Below are 22,379 nucleotides of genomic sequence, written 5' to 3'. Positions count from 1 at the left end.
TTACAGCAAACACAACTTCTGCCCCAGTTTCTTTGCTTGGGGACATTTGGATTTTTATTTTGATGGGGCCGAACCGTGAGGCTGCCTACATATCCTTAAAAGGAATAAGGTCGAACGTAGTTCATGACATAGGAATTGCTTTGTTGTTGTGATTTTTCTTTTCTCTTTCTCTTTTCGTTTTCTTTTCTCTCTTCCTTTTTTTTTTGTTGTTTTTTTGTTGTTTTTTTCTTTCTTCTTTTTCCTCTTTTTTTTTCTTTTTCTTCTTTTCTCTTCTTTTTTTTTTGTTCAATTTCATTTTTCTTCTCTCCCTTTTCGTTCTATCCTTTTCTCCTTTTCCTTTACTTATCTTTCACGCTTGTGTTTCTGATCTTTGCTACTGATTCCGAAAGGGGGGTATGAAAGAAAATAAATGAGGCTCAAAGGGGTAACGAATGATAAGGTGTTTAGATAGCAAAACAAAATGCCTTCATCATTCCAATCTTCAAAACATGCCAAGTACAAACAACACAATTAAACAAACCAAGGAAAACAATCGTAACATCTTTTGATTGTACCAGACTTGATAACCATATCTACACATTCGCCTTCTACATCTGTTAAATATAAAGCACCATTGGACAACACTCTCACCCTCATTACCATGAATGACTCCTGTCAATTTGGGCAAACTTGCCTTTAGCTTCAACCCGATGCGGCATGATGCATTTTAGTAGGGTTTTCTTTACGTTCTACCTGCCCTAGTTTCACACAATTCGGGCTGGAAATGATCTCAAGATGCCTTTAATTATTTCCCTCAAATGTCCCTATCATCTTAAAAATTGTTCCATTGCTTCATAACTAAACTGAATTTAAGACAGGGCCTAGAATTTTTCATGCATGTCATGTCACTAGAACCAGCATTAGACAAAAGACAAAATGAAAGGATAGAAAAGAACTAAATAAAGAAAATGACTGGAAATCACAAAAGACAAGACATTGCATTAGACAGACGGTGAAATGGTTCGAATAACAAAACAATTAAAACAAACTGGGATACAACCCTGGAACAAACCTAGACAGCACTAAATGAGATATTACGACTAAAGGAACTAGACAAAATAAAAGGATAGAAGGGTTTGAGTCACAAGACAATATCCGGATTACAACCCTAAAATAACCTGGACAACAGAAATGACAACAAACTAAGCCACCAAAGCTCCTCCCTGGCTCACCAAGAAAAGATCATCTTTCCAATCCTCAAACTCAACATCTTAGCCACTGACTTCTGCATCAACAATACTAGGAACTTCACACGTCTTCATCACATTGTTCTTAACAAATTGCTTTTGGGTTCCTTTTGCCGGCTCGTTCTTAAGATCAACCTCTGACAGCGTTGAAAGCTTAGTAGCATGTGAGCCTCCGAGGCTCCCAGAAGAATTCTCACATTCCTTTTCAAAATAAATCATACCCACCATATGTGTCTCATTATGCACAGGCGATGGACTTTGGTTGGTGTCTGCTACATCTGGATTTTGCACGACAATGTGCCTGCATCAATAAGCTTCTGAATCGCATTCTTTAGATTCCAACACTTCTCTATGTCATGCCCCGGGGCATCTGATCAATATGCGCACCTTTGAGAAAAATCAAACTTCTTTGACAGGGGGTTCGACATTTTTATCTGGATCGGCTTCAACATGTCCAATTGCTTCAACTTTTGGAGCAAACTGGCGTATGACACTCCCAATGGGGTGAAAGCCTTTTCTTTTTTCAGCAACGTCTCATTCTTAAATGCTTGATTGGGCCAGAAACCTGATCCAGGGGGTTTTCGATAGGCTCGTGGGGGGTGGATAGGCATTTTGTGGAGCTGGGTACTGAGAGAGTGATGTACGATTTTGGGAGTTCCGTGGAGAGAAGTGGCATTGGGGATGATCACCAGGTGCATCAGGAAATCCATGGGGACGATGTCGAGGCTGGAAGTGTTGATCGGTAAAGCCCATCGGATCATCTTTTCTGTTTCTCTTTCTTCCACCCAAGCTTACTGGGATGTTCTGAATGTCTTTCGAACAACTCATGATTTTGCCTGACTTGATTCCCTCTTCTACTAGCTCCCCCATTTTTAACACATCTTTGAAAGGCTTTCCCAAGGCCGATATCAAATGACTGAAGTAGGTGGGCCCTTGGGCTCGTAGGAAAAGCTCAACCATTTCTTCTTCACCAATCGGGGTATTGACTCGAGAAGCCTGTTCCCTCCATCTGAGCCCAAACTCTCTAAAGCTTTACTCCGGCTTCTTTTCCATTCTAGATAGGGAGGAGCGGTCTGGGGTAATGCCTGATCTATACTGAAAGTATCGAATAAAATCTTGAGACATGTCTCCCAATGTAGGCCACTTACCAACATCTTGACGAATATGCCAGTCCAAAGTTGCCCCAGTTGGGCTCTTACTGAAATATGCCTTCAATAGGACATCTTTCTCTCCAACGCTTCTCATTTCACTGCAATAGACCCTCAGGTGGGCTACCGGATCTCCACACCCATCATACAAGTTAAATTTTGGCACTTTGAACCCCGCGGGCAGGCGAACGTCAGGGGACACAGACAGTTCTTTGTAAGCCATGCTACCCTGGTCTTCCCTTCCTTATTTGTTCTTCAAGGATTTTCCTATGCCTTTCAGCCTCCTGGGTATCCCTTCTCTTACTGTGAACCTTTCATTTTCAACATGAAGCTTATCCCGAGGGCTCTTCTTGTATGAGTCAGGAACCTTGTAGGCAACCTCTACGGGGTAGTTTTGGTCATGAGCTTTGAGTGGATATTCATTGTTGGGAATTGTGGATATGACAGGAGGGCACTTTTGGGAAAATATAGTTGGAGGACGAGTGATGGAGCTACTAGGGTGGTTGGGAAAGTTGTGATAAGCGGGTAGATCTGGAGAGTATGGAGGATCATCTGGCATTGTGTCCGGAGTTTGGGTAAGGGCAGCATCTAGAAAGCTAGGTGGTGGCGGGAGTGGTGCCTTCCCAGTCATCCAAGTCTGATACATGTCCGCCATGTGTTGTCTTAACATCTCTACCTCTTCAACCAACCCATTGTCCTGTTCAACCAACTGCTTTCGGGCACCGATATCAACCAACTCAGCTATGTTGTTGTCTGCCATTACCTTTTTTTACTTTGTGTTGTAGAGAAGAGTTACCACTTTAAAAACCACAAATCAACCACCCTTCTGCTATGAATATAACAAAATGAGGCCATCACGTTAGCGTTAGGGCATTTAACAACAAACATATCATATTGCGTGCAATGCACCTAGCCACAATTAACGGTTCTAGAATGACTTCGAGGGTCATAAGGTCACTTGGCATCATCCCAATTTGTTCATTTCAACCTCCCTTTTCTTTGCTTATCTAGCACTGTCTTGATCATTTTCCTTCCTCTTTTTTTTTTTCTAATTATCACTCTTTTCTTTCCTCTCATTTCTCACGTCCCACAATTTCACCCTTTTTTTCTTTTCTTTTTTTCCCCTTTTTCCTTCTTTTTTTTCTTTTAAAAAATAAATAAAATGATTCGATCGAACCCTATGTAGGTTGCCTACGTATCATGACGCCGCATGAATCAGATTTTTGCGTAGTTCTGGAAAAACGGGAATAAAGTAAACAAACTGACATTCTCCTCTTTTTTCTTTATTTATCTTAATGACAACTCTGGTGAAAAAGATAAATAAAAGAAGAAAATCCCCTTTTTTTTTTAATTTTCTAGACTCAATGTTCTATAACCTATCTTAAACTCAAGCTTAACGAGCATATATTTTTTCTCTTTTTTTTTTTAAACAAACACTCTATGGGAAATTATTAAAGAAAAATTCTACAAGAGAAAAATATTTTTTGATTCTTTTCTTTTTCTGAAATGAAGTCCAAACAATAAACCAAAGAATAATATTTCAAATTTTCATTTGATAACCTGACGCAAGATTTCGAAACACGCAATGAGAGAGATAAAACAAAATATTTTTGGATTTTAACTTGATTACCTAAGGGAGAAACTTTGAAATAAGCCAAAGATAAAATACGTTATTTTTTCTTTCTTCTATGTACAATATCCTAACATTCTAGTAGAAATAAAAAGATTTTTTTTCATTTTTTGTTAATTTCCCAAAGACGAACCTCAAAAGAAAATCTTTTTGGATTTTTGAAATTAATATCTTAATGAAAACTTTTTAAAGAGGTACTAAAAGAAAATTCTCTTTTTTTGAATTTTTAGTCCTAATATACTAAAGAAAATATAAAAATAATTTTTATTTTAAGTTCTAGATATTAATTGCCTAAAGGAATAATGGAAATATGAAACGCAAAATCCTTTTTTTTTTGGATTTTGATTTATTACACACCTTTTCAAATGCAAAATAAAAAGTACAATAATAATAATAAAACTCGACATTACTATACAAAACTAAAAGGTAAAAAAAATGACATAAAAAGAAAAACGGACTCAAAACATAAGAAGAAAAGAAAATCTTCTTTTAATCTACTCCTGAATGGGTGATCCTGACTAGATGTCCTAGGCTCTGTCCTGCTCAAACTGCGGTAAGTAAAGCCACACCTGTATGAGAAAACTTTAAACTAACACTATGTGAGACAATAACACTCCCTACTGGACACTTGCAAGACATGATTGAGGCTATTTTTGCAAAATGGCTTATTTGGCCAGAAGGTAGCTAGAAGTGCAAAATTTAGTTATGACCCCGCAAAGCCAAGAACCTAAGATTTACTAGAAAAACCGGACCCTATGTGGGTTGCCTACGTATCACGCCCCGAAAGACGAGAATCAGGTATGCGTAGTTCGGGCAGATTGGATACGGGCGAGAATAATAATAATAAAAAATAACAGATATATAGAAAACACATTTTTTGTCTTTTTTCTTTTTCGAAAAAATGATGAAACATATAAAATCTTTTTGGATTTTTTTTCTTTTTATTTAGATTTTTTTTATTTTTGAAAAAATGATAAAAAATTCAAAATCTTTTTGAAGTTTTCAAGCTCTTTTTTCTTAATAAAATGTAACAAAAATATAATTGGGCCATACTCGCTTCATCCTCACACTTCAGCCTCTCTCTCTTTTTTTTTTTCCTTTTTTCATTCTCCCTCAATTATCATTGGTCCACCAAATGACCTTTTTACCCTTGAAGGAATGCAACATGTAGCACACAGGATGCATCAAGATGGTCTATTATTTTGGGCACACCTGTCCTAGACGGACCCAACCCCTGTGTTGAGTCCCCTAAGTTAAAAGCACATGATGCAAGCAAACGTTCCTACTAGGGATCCGTCATGAGGTATTGTTATACTAGGTTCAAAACTTGGGTTTATTGTTCTAGACCTGGCTTACCCGAGCGGACAGCTCGAGCCGAGGGGGGCAGCGTACCGGGAATACAGAAGCTTCACCGGCTTTGCAACTTGTCTGAACCTCGTTCTAAATTTGGAATATGACTCTAACAGAAAAGAAGTCACACGAAGTGCACACTTCTTCATGATTTAGGAGACTCAGAGAGAGAGGAGGGATTTCACAACAATTTATATACAGTTCACGGAATATCAAAGCGGTAAAATCAATCAATTAGCACATTAGGCCCAAATCAGGTAACAAAGTCAGATAATGAATAAAGCCAACTATAACAGTTATTCTAAGCTCGAATTATTGAACCCTGAACCAGAGATTCTGGGTTCGATCCCCAGTAGAGTCGCCAGAGCTGTCACACCTCCTTTTTCCTACATCCGCAAGGGCATAAAGGAGTTGTTCCACTTAAAGAACAATCGGAACGGGATTTATTATTATTTGTTCAGAGTCGCCACTTGGGAGATTAATGGTGTCCCAAGTCACCGGTTGAATCCCGAACCGAGGAACATATGACTCTATTAACAGTCCACGAATCAGAAATCCGAGTAAGGAATTCTGTTAACCCGGGAGAAGGTGTTAGGCATTCCTGGGTTCCGTAGTTCTAGCACGGTCGCTCAACTGTCGTGTTTAGCTTTTATCTGATTTTAATACATGTTGAAATTATGTGCCAATTTTAAAGATCATTTACCGCTTTAATTAATAATTTTAAGAAAGTGAACGTCGTTTAACAAACGTGTTTTCGGATCACGTCACATGAAATGCACCCGGATCCATGACACATTTTTATATAACATTTTAGGATTTGGATTTGGGTCGCATGAAATGCACACCCGAATTTAAGAATGTAATTTTATTAAAATTGCGTCTAAAGTGTCTAACGCGTTATTATCTTTGGGGAGGGCCGTGAAATTCGCTGAACGGCCCATCCCTAAATCTAAATATTTTAAACAAATATTTATTGAGGGCCTCGTAATTTTGCATTTTTATTCGGCGAGGCTCATCTCATTTTTATTTAAAGGTCAATCATAAAGAGACTATGATTTTCTATCTTTATTGTCTCTACAGATAAAAGAAAGGTCCTAATTAATTTGTTGTTGGACTAAGGCCAACCACATAATAAATCTGCACCAAAGCCATCGATCTCTAAGACAAGCCCAACGAAGAGAGTGTTACGCTCATGCTCACGCCAATGATGGGCTATGCGCTGATTTCAGCCTGGACCCAAATATACACAGCCATCAGAGATGGGCCTGGACTGCTCATTCAAGGACTGAAAACTATATTGAGTCAAAAGCCTAGACACAACAATTCGAATTGAGCAATTACTCCTGAGTTGTCTCAAGTTTATTCGCTTAATTTAAGCTAGTATTGATTGTTTTGATTGTAGCTTCATACTCAGGCATGCAAATAACTGAAGGTATTTATTTGAAGGTGTTGATCAAATTAAGGGAGGTTATTAACTAAAGCAAACTACTAAACTCAATGAACCAATTCCATGAATCTGAATACTCACAAATCCTAACGTTAATTCAACGATAACAATTCAAATACACACATTAACTAAGTCCAAAACACTTATTCTCATATATATGTTAAAACGGTGGACGGCCATATTACCAACCTAGTCCAGTTAAACTATTATCACATCTGAGCTGACCTCAACATTAAATCATGACTGGGCTCAAATCAATTTTCAATTTGTAGTTAAACTTCTACTTTGAATTCAGTAGCTTCAATCAACATTCAATAATATCAACTGGATGTTTTAAATCAGATCCAATTATCACCTAATGACTACAAAATTCGCATCAGAAGACCTTGAATCAGCTAACACTCCATGAATAAAAATAAATCCACCATTTGTATACAACAAATCACTACTCAACTATGCTTAACAATTCTAACATCTATTTAAATCCAACAGCCAGCAACAGTTCTCAGAACCAAGCAATTGTGCAATTTATTCCATGTTCAAGCTCATAATTACATCAAAATTTTGAATGTGTATATGGAAATGAAAGAAGGAAGCAGAAAAATGAGGTATCAGCAGTAACCAACAGCAGCAGTAGTATTCAACAGCAGAAAATGAACCAGCAGACTAATTTTGAAACCAAGGGATGTGATACGATAGTCAGACCCTAATTTCAGTCTTAGTGAATCAGCAGACCCCAAACCAGACTCGACTTAACCCTTTTTATTATCAGCTAACCAGAAATTGCTTCCATACTAGAAGAAAACTTTAGAAAATACCAAATGACTCAATGAACAATGTATTTTTTCTGAAATTCTGCAATCGTTTTTGATTTTTTTTCTGTATCTATTTCTGTGTATCTCTCTTCCTATATCTTTCTTAGAATCCCACCCCCCATCTATATATATCTGAAGCTCTATCTTCTGTTTTCAGTCTCTTCTTCCCTTTTTTTTTATTACTGTCCTCAACAGCCCTTGAAATAGGCATTAAGTTAGCGTTCTCTCCACTACCAGTCAACTTTTTCATTTCTTTAATCCTCCACTCCATTGTCCACTCAATTATCCACTTAGTTATTTAATCCATTAGTGCAAATACTACCCTACTATCCACTAGAAACTTCTCAAGTAGGTGAACACTTAAATAATTCCCACTATTATCTTAAAGTTTCTGTTTTTAAACTTGAAATTCATGGGCCAGGCTGAACTCAATTCCTATCATTTTAGGTTATTCAATATTTATACAAACAAACTTTCCCAGCAGGCTGCCTAATAGTTCTTAAAATGAAATAATTTCAATAAAATTAAAAAGAATCAATTCAAGAACTACTGTGAGTTTAAACTACTGAGAAACAAAACAACACCAAAAAAAATCAACAAACAATCTATTAACTAAAAACATAGAACAATACTGACCAAATAAATATTCTAATAACAGAAAGGAGTAGAAGAAGATAATAATGAGAAAAATAGAAAAAATCAAAATAAGGAAATCTACCTCCAAATATCTGAACACTGTCTCTAATTAGGCCTTTGGTTTTCTTCGAATTTGTGGCCGGAATAGACCTTAATCGAGTGTTCTCGACTGAGAACACACAACTAAGGTAGATTTCGATCTCAAATCTTCAAGCATCTAACGATTTGGATTTTTGGGATTTGGGGTTCGTTTTTTTCTTTCCAATCCAGATTCGAGGGGCTTCAAGGGTATTCGAGGGAGACTGGTGATGGATTAGGTATGAGGGGGTCAAGGCAGTTGTGTGGTGTTAATTTGGGAGGGACTGGAGTCGGCTAGGGTTCAGAGGTTTTGGGATTGAACCTTAGATCTAAAATTCTAGAGGTTCGGGCAAGATTCGAGGGAAACGAATCATGGATTTGGAAAGAGGGGGTTGGGGGGGTTCTGGGGTGTGATTTTGGAGGGGAACGGAGCCGGCGCTGCCACCGGAAGGCGGTGGGGAATGGTGGCGGCTGGTCTCTAGGGTTTGGGGTGAGGGAGACGATAGACGAGATGGGGGGGGGGTTTGAGGGGGGTGGGGTTTGTTTGGATGTATATATACTGGGGTGGAATTGGATCCAGGCCGTTCGATCAAACGAGATCAACGGCTTGGATCATCTGACTAAATGAAGCGACGTCGTTTGAGTGAGCTGAAGACCGGATCAGTCTCAGATGAAATGGGTCGGATACGGGTGATGGGAAAAGCTTTGGGCCGTTCGATCAAATAAAATTGACGGCCCTGATCAAAGCATGTCCAAACGACATCGTTTGGTTCTGGTAAGGGCAGACCGGGTTGGGACGGGTCTGGGCTGGTTTTTGGCTGGGTTAATTGATTTGGGCTTGAGATTTAATTTAATTTTGGCCCAAATTTTATTTCCTCTCTTTTATTAACTCTTTTTCTTTTCTTTTCCTCTTTTTCTTTCAAAAATTTAAAAAGTCTTAAATTTAATTTATAAAACAGTAAATTAACTTAAAAATACTAATTAACTCTAACTAATAATTATCACAAATAATTAAATGCCAAATTAAAAGAAAATCACACAATTTGACTAAATCACAAAAATATGTTATATTTATTTTTTGAATTTTTATTTTTGTAAAACATCTAATTATTAATTAATTCCAGAAAATGTAAAAATCAAATCAAGAATGAAAATGATATATTTTTGTATTTTTAATGCATTAACAAAAATTAAACATGCACACAAATATATGCGAACAATCAGGAAAATCACACAATAATTCCTAAAAATAACACCTAGTTAAAGAAAAGACCTAATTTTGGGAATTCTTTTGGAGTAATTCGTATGAGGCAAAAATCACGTGCTCACATCAAAATTTTGCCTACCAACCAGAAATCGCCAAAATATCAATTTTGCCAATTCAAGCCTAAATCTACTCCGAACCTCCAAAACTCATTCCGATCACGCTCCTAAGTCACAAATCACCTCCCAAAGCTAACTGAACCCTCGGAATTCACTTCCGAGCCCTCTAACACATAAGTCAACATCCGGTTTACTTTTCCAACTTAAGCTTTCTTAAAAGAGACTAACTGTCTCAAACCTTACCAAAATCATTCCGGATTCGATCCGACCAACCCGATACCATAAAACACGGATAAACAAGGCATAAAGAAGTAGAGATATGGAAAATGGAGCGATAACTCATGAGACGACTGGTTGGGTCGTCACATCCTGCCCAACTTAAACAAAAGTTCATTCTCGAACGAGTCAAGAAACATACCTGAAGCCTCAAACAGGTGAGGATATCTACTCCGCATCTCCCGCTCGATCTCCCAGGTAGCCTCCTTCATGAGCCGACCTCTCCACTGCACTTTCACTGAAGCTATATCCTTTGACCTCAACTTTCAAACCTGACGACCTAAAATAGCTACTGGCTCTACATCATAAGTCAAATCATCTTCCAACTGAACCGTGCTGAAATCTAAAACATGGGACGGATCTCCAATATACTTCCGGAGCATAGAAACATGAAATACCGGATGCACACTCGACAAGCCGGGTGGCAAAGCAAGCTTATAAGCCACATCCCCAATCCTCCAAAGTACCTCAAAAGGCCCAATGAACCGCAGACTCAATTTACCTTTCTTTCCAAATATCGTAACACCCTTCATGGACCTTTTCATCAACCATGTAGGACACATCTTGAACCTTCCTATCAACATAACTCTTTTTCCTCGACTGCGCTGTACAAAGCCTCTCCTGAATCACCTTTACCTTTTCTAAGGCATCCTGCACCAAGTCTGTCCCCAATAGCCTAGCCTCACCGGGCTCGAACCAACCAACTGCAGATCTACACTGCCTTGCATACAAAGCCTCATATGGAGCCATCTGAATACTCGGCTGGTAGCTGTTGTTATAAGTAAACTCTTCAAGCGGTAGAAACTGATCCCATTACCCTTCGAAATCAATGACACAAGCACGCAACATGTCCTCCAATATCTGAATAGTGTGCTCGGAGTGCCGTCCGTCTGAAGATAAAAAGTTGTGCTTAACTCAACCTGAGTACCCAACTCTCGCTGCACAGACCTCCAAAACTGCAATGTAAATTGAGTGCCCCTATCTAAAATGATGGAAACTAGGACAACATGCAAACGAACAATCCCCCAGATATAGATCTCTGCCAACCGCTCTGAAGAATAGGTAGTACACACAAGAATGAAGTGCGCGGACTTAGTCAGCCTCTCCTCAAGCACCCAAATAGTATTGAACTTTCTCAAAGTCTGTGGAAGTCAAACTACAAAGTCCATAGTGACCCTCTCCCACTTCCACTCTAGAATATCTATCCGCTGAAGCAAGCCACCCGGTCTCTGATGCTCATATTTCACCTGCTGACAATTGAGACACCGAGCTACAAATCCCACAATGTCTTTCTTCATTCTTCTCCACCAGTAATGCTATCTCATATCCCGATACATCTTCACGGCACCCGGATGAATTAAATACCGCGAGCTATGGGCCTCCTCCAAAATCAACTCCCGAAGCCCATCCACATTGGGCACACAAATACGACCCTGCATCCTCAACACCCTATCATCACCAATGGTCAAATCTCTAGCATCATCATGCTGAACTCTGTCTTTAAGGACAAGCAAATGCGGATCATCATACTAGCGCTCTCTGATGTGATCATATAAGGAAGACCGAGAAACCACACAAGCCAATACCCGTCTGGGCTCCGAAATATCTAACCTCATGAACCGATTGGCCAAGTCCTGAACATAAACTACAAGAGGTCTCTCCCCAACTGGAATATATGCCAAACTCCACATACTCACCGCCTTCGGCTCAAAGCATCGGCCACCACATTGGCCTTTCCCGGATGGTACAATAGAGTGATATTATAATCCTTAAGCAACCCCAACCACCTCCACTGCCTTAAATTAAGATCCTTCTACTTGACCAAGTGCTGGAGGCTACGATGATCAGTAAACACCTCACAAGACACACCATACAAGTAATGCCTCCAAATCTTCAACGCATGAACTATGGCAGTCAACTCCAAATCATAAACAGGGTAGTTCTTGTCATGGGGCTTCAAATGACGAGAAGCATAAGCAATAACTCTACCCCCTACATCAATACACAACCAATGCCAACTCTCGAAGAATCACAATACATAGTATATAAACCTGATGCTGATGGCAAAACTAATACCGGAGCTGTGGTCAAAGCTGTCTTGAGCTTCTGAAAGCTCTCCTCAAGCTTGTCTAACCATACAAATGAAGCACCCTTCTGAGTCAACTTGGTCAAGGGCAATGCGATAGATGAGAATACATGAACAAAACGGCGATAATAACACGCCAAACCAAGAAAGCTGTGAATCTCTATGGCTAAGAACGGTCTAGGCCAACTCTGAACCGCCTTTATCTTCTTCGAATCAACCTGAATTCCCTCGCTTGACACCACATGCCCTAAGAAAGTCACTGAACCGAGCCAAAACTCTCACTTAGAGAATTTTGCATAAAGCTTCTCCTCTCTCAATCTCTTCAACACAACTCTCAAATGCTCCGCGTGCTCCTCCTGACTACGCAAATATACCAGAATATCATCAATGAAGACTATGACAAACGAGTCAAGATAAGGCCGGAACACGCTATTCATCAAATGCATGAACGCTGCTGGGGCATTGGTCAGCCCAAAAGACATCACCAACAACTCATAATGACCATATCGGGTCCTGAAAGCGTTCTTAAGAATATTTGAGTCCCTGATCTTCAGCTAGTGATAACCTGAACGGAGATTAATCTTGGATAACACCTTTGCTCCCTGAAGTTGGTCGAATAAAATCTTCAATGCAAGGAAAGGGATACTTGTTCTTAATTGTCACCTTGTTCAATTGCCTATAATCAATGCACATGCTCATAGTGCCATCCTACTTCTTCACAAATAGAACCGACGCACCCCAAGGTGACACACTAGGCCGAATGAACCCTTTATCAAAAAGTTCCTGAAGATGCTCCTTTAATTCCTTCAACTCCGCCGGTGCCATACGATATGGCGGAATAGAAATGGGCAGAGTGCCCGACACCAGCTCAATACCAAAATCAATATCCCTGTCCGGTGGCATGCTTGGCCGGTCTACAAGAAACACATCGGGAAAATCCCTCACAACTGGAACAGAATCAATACTGGTAGTCTTAGCTCCGACATCTATCACAAAGGCAAGATACGAAAGACAACCCTTCCCAACCATACGTTGGGCTTTCAAGATCCACACAAGTCTCTAGACCCCCAATAGTCACCACACACGACCGGCATACATGGTCTACAACAACAATATCGCCCACCGGGGTAGATACATGAACATGTGAAGCAAGAAACTCACGGGGAATACCCAAATAACAAACAAAGTATGATGACACATAAGAAAAGGTGGAACCGGGATCAAATAATACAGAGGCATCTCTGTGGCAGACTAAAACAATACTTGTAATAACAACATCTAAAGCAATAGCATTGGGTCTGCTTGGAAGTGCATAGAAACGGTCCTGACCTCCTCCTCTACGGCGACCCCTAGCTGACTGACCTCCACCCCTAGCTGGATGGGCGAGTGGTGGTGAAGTAACTAGCGCTGAATCCGATAACTGACCCCTCTACTAAGATGAACTCGCAAGACGACAATGGCACTACCTCCACATATGACCCATCTCACCACACTCATAACAACTCCCAGGTGCTGGAAAAGGGGACTGAAGGGAACCCCTCTTACCGGAGTGACTAGCAGATGCACTCGACATAGAAGAGCCATGGACTGATGGAGCACGGGATGAACACTAAACTGGAAGGGCACTAAGTGATGATTGGCCCTGATGAGAAATGTGAGAACCATGACTCGATGACGCCCCACGATGACCTGGGCGAGCTGGCTGAGTATGCTTGAATGGACGACCTCTGCCGTGCTAAAACTGACCCCTCGAAGGAGTAACTGTAACTACCAGATCCTCGAGGCCTCTTGTCCTCCCTCTTCTGACGCTCTTGGCGATGAACAGACTCAATCTCACAGGCAATATCCACAACCTCCTCAAAAGTAGCACCTATCACCCTCTCCTTGGTCATGAGAATACGAAGCTGATAAGTGAGGCCATCAACAAACCTCCTAATCCTCTCTCTATCAGTCAGAACCATCCAAATAGCATGACGAGCTACTCACCTCGAACCGGTCAAATCTCTAGCTCACGATGCCTTTTCCCCTCCAATCGGCATCCACTCGCGTCGAATCTATCCAAAATTAGAACGAGAACGTCAAAATATGCCAAGGGAATGAAGCCCAAACGAAAATAATCAAAATATGACACAAATCCCGAAATTACAAAAACCCGACCCCGGGCCCACATCTCGGAATTCAATAATTTTTACATCAATAGATTCCTTATCTCCCCACGAGTTCATACATATCAAAAGTTCTGTAATTCGACCTCAAATGGTCCTTCAAATCCTCAAGCAAAGGTTTAAGTTTCCAAGACCTAGTTTCCCCACTTTTCACCCTTAATTTCCATGATTTCTAGCTTTAATCCGTGTAATAATAGCATAGGAACGGGTTTTTGGTTCAAATTCCTTAATGAAGTTCCCTTGAAATCCCTCTTTCAAATCGTCCAAAAAGCTCCAAAGCCGAGATAAAAATGGTGAAATAGCTAAAATTCGCGAAGGCCACAATTTATACTTTCTACCCAGACATTTTCGCATCTGCGACCCTTTAACCGCTTTTGCGGTACCGCATTTGCAGTCATTAGTCCACTTCTGCGGAAATCACTTAAATTCCCATTTTCATATCTGCGATAATATTCCCGCAGGTGCGGTCCCCAACCGCATCTGCGGTTCCTAACAACTCCTCTTCCACATATGCGGTGTCGCACCTGCGGTCCCCAATCCGCAGGTGCAGAAATACCAGAAGCAGCAAAAGTTCAGCAGCTGCAAACATTCCTCAAACTTCCCACCAACGATCCGAAATCACCCCGAGGCCCCCGGAACCTCAACGAAAAGCGCAAACATATCCCAATACCTTATCCAAACTTGTTCCAATCTTCAAAACACCTCAAGAAACATCAAATCAACAAAAACACATCGGATTAGAGCCTAACTTTCTAAAATCTTCCGAATTCCGCTTTTGATAAAAAACCCAACCAGACCACGTCCGAATGAATTGAAATTTTGCACACACATCCCAAATGGCACGGTGGAACTGCTGCAACTCTCGGAATTGCATTTCGATCCGTATATCAAAATCTCGCCTACCAACCGGAAATCGCCAAAATATCAACTTTGCCAATTCAAGCCTAAATCTACTCCGAACCTCCAAAACTCATTCCGACCACGCTCCTAATTCACAAATTACCTCCCGAAGCTAACCGAACCCTCGGAATTCATTTTTGAGCGCTCTAACACATAAGTCAACATCCGGTTGACTTTTTCAACTTAAGCTTTCTTAAAAGAGACTAAGTGTCTTAAACCTTACCAAAATCATTCCGGATTAGATCCGACCAACCCGATACCACAAAATACGGATAAACAAGGCATAAAGAAGCAGAGATAGGGAAAACGGAGCGGTAACTCATGAGACGACTGGCTGGGTTGTTACATTTTGACTTTCTTGTCTCTTTTTGACCTAACACTGCAAACAAGCCCAATAAGTTAGCTTTTGGAAGCACTTGTACACACTTTTAATTCAAAACTCAGGAAAAAAAGAGCATAAAATAGACTAGAATCCCTAGTTATCAACTCCCCCAAACTTAAGCTTTTGCTTGTCCTCAAGCAAACAAAGTAATTCCCACCTCCTCAAAATAAAAGAAAGGAAAATTTTAATTTTCCTAAAGTAACCTCATCAAGAATCAATTGGGACTAGCAATTACACTCAACTCAAATGCATTATCAACAATACACAACCTTTTAGCACCATGGCTATAGTGCGACACAAAAGAATCAAGAGTTGACTCAAATCATCAAGGAAACTCTTTCTGTTACATTGGTCGTTGTGGAACCCAAACTCATACTCCTGAACTCTCTATAAGCAAACCTCACTTATAGATTGTAGCACTCAGAACGAGGATTGTGGAAAACACACTCATCTCTCTCAAAGGAAGGTCACTAGTCTGGCTCTAATACCATAAGCTTGCCTCTAATATGAGTCACCACTAATGTAAGCTCACCCAACTCAAGATCATATAGGGCTTTTGTGAGGATGTAATGAAAGCTTTTGGTTCAGGGTAAGATATGTTTGTCTAAGAAGGTTTCATCTTCCCTTAAGCACTTCATTTGCTTCATTTTGGCACACAGTTTCTTGACTCTTTGAGTCATTTACTTCTTCCTTAGGGACTAGAGAGACACACTGTCACTCTTTCTTATTCATTTCAATCCTTTTTCTCCTTTCCAATCCCTCCATGCCTTTCATCTTCTACTTTTATTGAATCCTTTCATTTCTTCTACATTGTTCACTTTCTTTTTGAATTTTTTTGGCTTTTTTTTGCCTTTCCTTTGCTTCAATTTGTACTTTTTATCACTTTTGCATTCCTCGTCTCTCCCCCCCCAAACTTATGCTTTTGCCTTGTGCTAAGGAAAGATAGGGTGCCAAGAGAGGATTATTTTAGAAAAGGATAAAGGCTTGTATTATGGTTATTGAAAGAATAAGGGCTATGGCTCAACGGGGTTGACTGGGGATATCATCATTGGTAGGCTATGGATGTTTTTAAGTCTCAATTAGGATAAAGTAGAGCCTACAATTACTTCTCAAGTCGAGCTTCACATAGGATTTCACCTAGACTAACATTCAGGGCAAGTTCTAGACTTATTGGCAAGGGACTTGGACTTGCAAATCAATACCTCACCACACAAGCTATAGGATTGCTAAAGAAATAGAGTCGGGGGCCCACAACAACCTTAGCTAAGATTTGAGCAACACAAATGGTTTCGAGAAACCACTCGATGATTGTTTAGCTAACACAAGAGTCTCAAGGTCACAACTATCACCATCCTATACACACCAATTTGTTTTTAACCATAAGGTCAAATGTAAATGTGTTAGGCCCAAGTGAAGCTTTGCCTTAGGCACCATTGCTCACTAACTACTATTTACATAAAAATGAAAAGAAAAATAGACTTAAACCCTTAAGAAGGTTGTCATGCCATCCATCATCGGGAAGAGCCACCTGGTTCACACTAACTTCACCTTTGGAAAGAACCGTGGCATTAAGAAAACCAAAGGCTTGTTGATCATTGAAACTTGTAAAATAAGAAGCTACGCACTGAAAAAGAAGCTATAATATTAAGGGAAATTGCAAAAGAAGCTATGAAGTAAAATGCGGAAAGTAAACTAAATATGTACAATAGGGGTTTTAGATAAATATACATAAGAGGGAATGAATATATACATGAGAGAGTAACTTTATATACAGACCAAGATAAAAAAATAACAAAAAGTGAAATAAATGGTAAAGTCATATACATACCAAAAGTGAAAAATAAGCATAAAGAAAGAAAATAGTATCATAATTACAAACCAACTACAAAATCATCAAAGTAGGGTCACCCCCTCAAATGAAAGCTAGCATTGTCCTCAATGCTAACTAACCAAAAATAATCTCAAAAAGAAGGGTAGAGAGTAAAGGAAACTCCATATGGGTCCTCTATCTGCATGGTGTCCTATGGTAGCATGGGGTCCTATGGCTGGATGGGGTCCTGTGGCTGGGCGCCTAGATCACCTGCCTCGGGGGCCTGTGGCTGGCTAGAAGCAACTCCCTCAGTCTTCTCCAACTCAATCTCTACATCATCAACCCGGGGCATCAATCTCCTCCTCTTGGGCTCTCTTTCAATCTCCTACTCCTGAACCTGCTCTGTCTGAGTCGTTAGATTCTGGTCATGTAATAGTAGCTCCAATGGCAAGTGGTCTGCTTCCTTCATCTTCTCTACCTCCCCCTCAATTCCTTCGCGGACTATTTCAACGCCCGAGTCTTTTTCAGCTTCCTTGTCTGCTTGCTCATCTCCTGAAGTGATTTTCCTTGAATTGCTAGAGCATCCATTATAAGCTTTTGGTTCTCCAGGAGCTTCTTTTGGTTGTCTAGAAGCTCCTTGAGAGACTCTATCGAAGCTGGTACATGTGGTTGTGGGGGAATTGATTGGGCTACCACCGAACTGGACAACACAGACAACTTAGAAGTTGCTACCTGCATCCAGTTGTTGATACTGGAGAGTGTTTGGCTCAGTCTATGGGCAGTCAATGGGTATGCTGAGGAGGATGGAATTTTTGAAGGCATGGAAGTAGATGGTCTGGAGGCAATATCTAGTATGGCAGTGGGAGGCTGTGAAGTAGTGACTACCACTACTGGCTGTTCGGACTGGCTAGTAAAAGTAGCAGCTTTGCCTTTGGATCCCTTGCCGTTGGGGTTGTCTGGACCCTTAAGGTTGTACCATGAAAAGGGCATCTTGGGTTTTACCTTGATATCAATATTTCTTTTCTCCACCTCCTGATTTTCCAAGTACATCGTTAGGAAGTTCGGGAAGGGGTACGATCTATCACCCTCATTGACCACTCTGGTGATCACCCTAGACATAATATTTCCGATATTGATCAGGGACCCCGCCATTATAGCCGCCACTATAATCGCCCGGGACACCGGCAAAGTGTTTTTATGAGTAGTGGGGTCTAGTCTATTGCATACAAAGGTCTCCCAACCCTTTGCCTCAAAGTTCAGGGTGTTCCTCTCGATAGGAACCCCTGTTGTCAACCATGCTGGAGTGCTATCCAGGAGAGCCAGGTATGATGCCAACCACAGGAGGGATGTCTCATCCATCGCTACCTTCTACAAGTACAATGTCTCATCTTCATCATTGAATCCCACGTATTCATTGATTACTTTCCCATAAAACTTGATTTTCAGGTTACGCATCTTAGTCACTTTTGTTTCCTTTTTGATGTGGGATACATTGGCATAGAATTCCTTGTCTAGGTGCTCATTAGCCTCCAACACCTTACTAGTGAAGTAATCCCATCCCACTCGCTCATTGAAGTGCTGCTTCACGTTAGGGTTGTGAGGCAGCAGATCCCGCGCTATGAACTGACGCTCATAAATAAGTGACCTTAGAGGCCACCACTCCCGGAACTTGGGGTATTCCATCTCACTAATAATTTCCCTGAGCGCGGACCACAAAAATCAACCGCAGTCGCGGAAGTCAAAATCGGGCCCAATAAAACTAGGGTTTCAGTTATTCATGCATTTACACATTTTTAAGCCCCACTAGGTATTCATAAACCAATTCGAACAATATAAGTCTAATTTTGATTAACACTAAGGAACCCTAAGTCAAAATTAAAAGAAAAAGAAAAAATAAGAAATAAAAACTTTCAGTTAAAAGAAAATAAGTACAAAATTAAAGACTAAGGAATGAGTGGAATTACTAGATGTGAGATGAGCGGTGAAAAGTGAAGTTTAGTGCTTGTGTCTGTGCAAACTAGGGCGTGGATGAACAGTGGTGTATGTAGTTTGAGAGTGAAATGAGCGAAAAGTTTAAAAGGCTTTATGACTGCCTATTTATAAAAAATACCTAAGGTCCCACTAAACTTACCTAGCACGGCCGCGGTAAATCACCGCGGTTCGCGCTGGTGTAGAACTGAAGGGATACAATTCTGAGACCACCGCTGAGAGCAAAAAATGCTCCACAACAGCGGTAAGCCACTGCTGACCACGAAAAATGCACCGCTGCAGCGGTTGAAACTTCAGAGAACCCTCATTTTGGACTTTTTAGCACCATTGACCGCCATCAAATTCTTCCTCCGTGGTACGGCCACCGTTGACCGCGAAAAATGTGGCGCGGTCACGGTCCAATCTTCAGATAGTGAAATATTTCCAGCTTGACCTGCATTGTATCAAACATCCCTACACACATCTCACAACCAGTTAGTTCACCAACAAATCATAACTACAAAAAAAATCATAAAATAAGAAAAACACATGGGTTGCCTCCCATGAAGCACCTGATTTAATATTGCGGCACGAAGCAGGTTACCATCAATCACTTAAGATGGATCATTGCCACCACGTGGCTTTCATCAAACTTTCCAAGATAGTACTTCACTCTATGCCCATTAACTCTGAAGATTTCACCATTTTTGTTTTTCAAATCAAGAGCACCAAACCGAGTCACAAGAACCACCTCAAAAAGTCCACTCCATTTTGACATAAGCTTTCCCGGAAATAGTCGTAACCGGGAGTTGAACAAGAGAACCAAATCACCCACATTGAACTACTTGCAACGAGCATACTTATCATGTAAGTACTTCATCTTGTCCTTATACAAGGACGAGATGGAATAGGCATAAAATCAGAACTCATCAAGCTCATTGAGTTGCTCCATCAGAGATTTCCTACAATATCCCATTCAAGATTCAACTTTCTCAAGGCCCACATGGCCTTGTGCTCTAACTCAACCAGGAGATGGAAAGCTTTCCCAAACACCAACTGGTACGGAGACATACCAATCGGAGTCTTGTAAGCAATCCTGTACGCCCACAAAGCATCATCCAATTTCTTTGACCAATCAGTCCTATTTGCATTAACCATCTTTGACAATATGCTATTGATCTCCTTGTTGGTGACCTGAACTTGCCCACTAGTTTGAGGATGGTAAGGGGTAGAAACCTTGTGATTGACACCATACTTTGCAAGCAAAGTGTCAAATGCCTTATTACAGAAATGAGACCCCCCATCACTGATGATTGCTCTAGGAGTGCCAAATCGAGTAAAGATACTCTTCTTGAGAAAAGCCACAACACTCCGGGCCTCATTGTTGGGTAAAGCCACGACCTCATCCCACTTTGAAACATAATCAACGGCCACCATAATGTACGTGTTGCCACATGAACTCACGAAAGGTCCCATGAAGTCAATGCCCCACACATCTAATATGTCAACCTCAAGAATAGTGGTGAGAGGCATCTCATCCTTCTTTGAAATTCTACTTGCTCTTTGACATTCATCACATCTCTTCACAAGCTCACCCGCATTTTTGTAAAATGCATGCTCGTAAAAACAACAACTAAGCACCTTTGAAGCTGTCCTCGCCCCACCATGATTACCACCGTAGGGGGAGGAATGACATGCATCCAGAATACTCATTTGCTCCTCTTCCGGAACACATCTCCGGATCACACCATCATTATAGTTTTTGAACAAGTAGGGCTCATCCTATTAGTAATCCAAGCTATCTCGTTTAAGCTTCTTCCTTTGGTTAGAAGATAGCTCACACGGAACAATACCGGTCACAAGAAAGTTGGCAACATCCGTGAACCAAGGTATGCTATTCATCGATACAGAGATGAGTTGCTCATCAGGGAATGAATCATTAATTTTGAGGACATAACGGGGCCTCCCCTCCTCCTCCAAGCGGGACAAGTGGTCCGCCACTTGGTTTCACACCCTTTTCTATCAACAATTTCAAGGTGAAATTCTTGAAGTAGAAGAAGCCATCTCATCAACCGAGCTCTGGAATCCTTCTTTGTCATCAAGTAGCGGAGTGTTGCACGGTCAGTATGAACTATCACCTTAGCACCCATGAGATAAGGCCTAAACTTCTCCATTGCAAACACAATTGCTAACAACTCTTTTTTCGTCACTGTGTAATTCACTTGAGCATCATTATTATTTTGCTTGCATAATACACCGGGTGAAACATCTTGTTTACTCTTTGATCCAAGACCACTCCTACCATAACATCGTTTGCGTCACACATGAGCTCAAAAGGTAAGATCCAATTAGGTGCGGTAATAATGGGAGTGGTTGTCAATTTGTACTTGAGAAGTTTAAAAGCTTTCATACATTCCTCATTAAATAAAAACTTAGCATCCTTTTTTAATAACTTGCACGAAGGATTCACTAACTTAGAAAAATCTTTGATGAATCTTCGATAGAACCCCGCATGCCCAAGAAAAATCCTAACCCCCTTGACTGAAGCAGGAGGAGGAAGCTTTGAGATCACTTCAATTTTAGCCTTGTCCACCTCTATATTGTGCTTCAAGATCTTATGGCTGAGGACAATGCCCTCCTCGACCATAAAGTGTCATTTTTCCCAGTTAAGTACAAGTTTGGTCTCTTCACACCGGGCCAACACCTTGTCAAGATTCTTTAAATATTCCTCAAAAGAGTCACCCACAACACTGAAATCATCCATGAACACTTACAAGAAGTCCTCCACCATGTCGGTAAATATAGCCATCATACACTGCTAGAAGGTAGCTGGTGCATTACACAAACCAAAAGGCATCCTAGAAAATGCAAATGTGCCATACGGACACGTGAAGGTGGTTTTCTACTAATCTTCTAGAGCAATCAAAATCTAGTTGTAACCTGAGTACCCATCCAGAAAATGTAGAAGGCACGCCCAGCAAGTCTATCTAGCATCTGGTCAAGAAAGGGCAATTTAAAATGATCCTTGCGGGTCACTTTATCCAGCTTGCGGTAGTCCATGCACATCATCCATCCGTTGACAGTCTTGGTGGGAATCAACACATTATGCTCATTGGTAACCACAATCATACCACCCTTC

The 22,379-nt window shown here is 40.7% G+C and overlaps 1 protein-coding gene across 1 annotated transcript; it reads right to left on the bottom strand.

Annotated features, from left to right (window-relative positions):
• Nucleotides 1-19,850: 19,850 nt before the first annotated feature.
• On the bottom strand, nt 19,851-21,887 carry LOC138875707 (uncharacterized). The gene is made up of 5 exons (XM_070154570.1): nt 21,628-21,887; nt 21,379-21,538; nt 20,705-21,022; nt 20,207-20,518; nt 19,851-20,081 (listed from the first exon to the last, which is right to left on the bottom strand). Exons 1-5 carry the CDS (start codon nt 21,885-21,887, stop codon nt 19,851-19,853), a joined length of 1,281 nt encoding a protein of 426 aa, XP_070010671.1.
• Between the last annotated feature and the right edge of the window lie 492 nt (nt 21,888-22,379).

Source organism: Nicotiana sylvestris, chromosome 8 (genome assembly GCF_000393655.2).
Source record: "Nicotiana sylvestris chromosome 8, ASM39365v2, whole genome shotgun sequence".
In the NCBI taxonomy this organism is placed as follows: domain Eukaryota; kingdom Viridiplantae; phylum Streptophyta; class Magnoliopsida; order Solanales; family Solanaceae; genus Nicotiana; species Nicotiana sylvestris.
This window is presented reverse-complemented; position numbering and strand designations above follow the sequence as displayed.

Coding starts and splice junctions, on each gene's coding strand:
- LOC138875707 (XM_070154570.1), bottom strand. CDS start 21,887: ATGGTCGAGGAGGGCATTGTCCTCAGCCATAAGATCTTGAAGCACAAT. Junction 21,539..21,627: donor AAAGCTTTTAAACTTCTCAA/GTACAAATTGAC, acceptor ATGTTATGGTAG/GAGTGGTCTTGGATCAAAGA. Junction 20,519..20,704: donor TTGACTTCATGGGACCTTTC/GTGAGTTCATGT, acceptor TTCTGTAATAAG/GCATTTGACACTTTGCTTGC.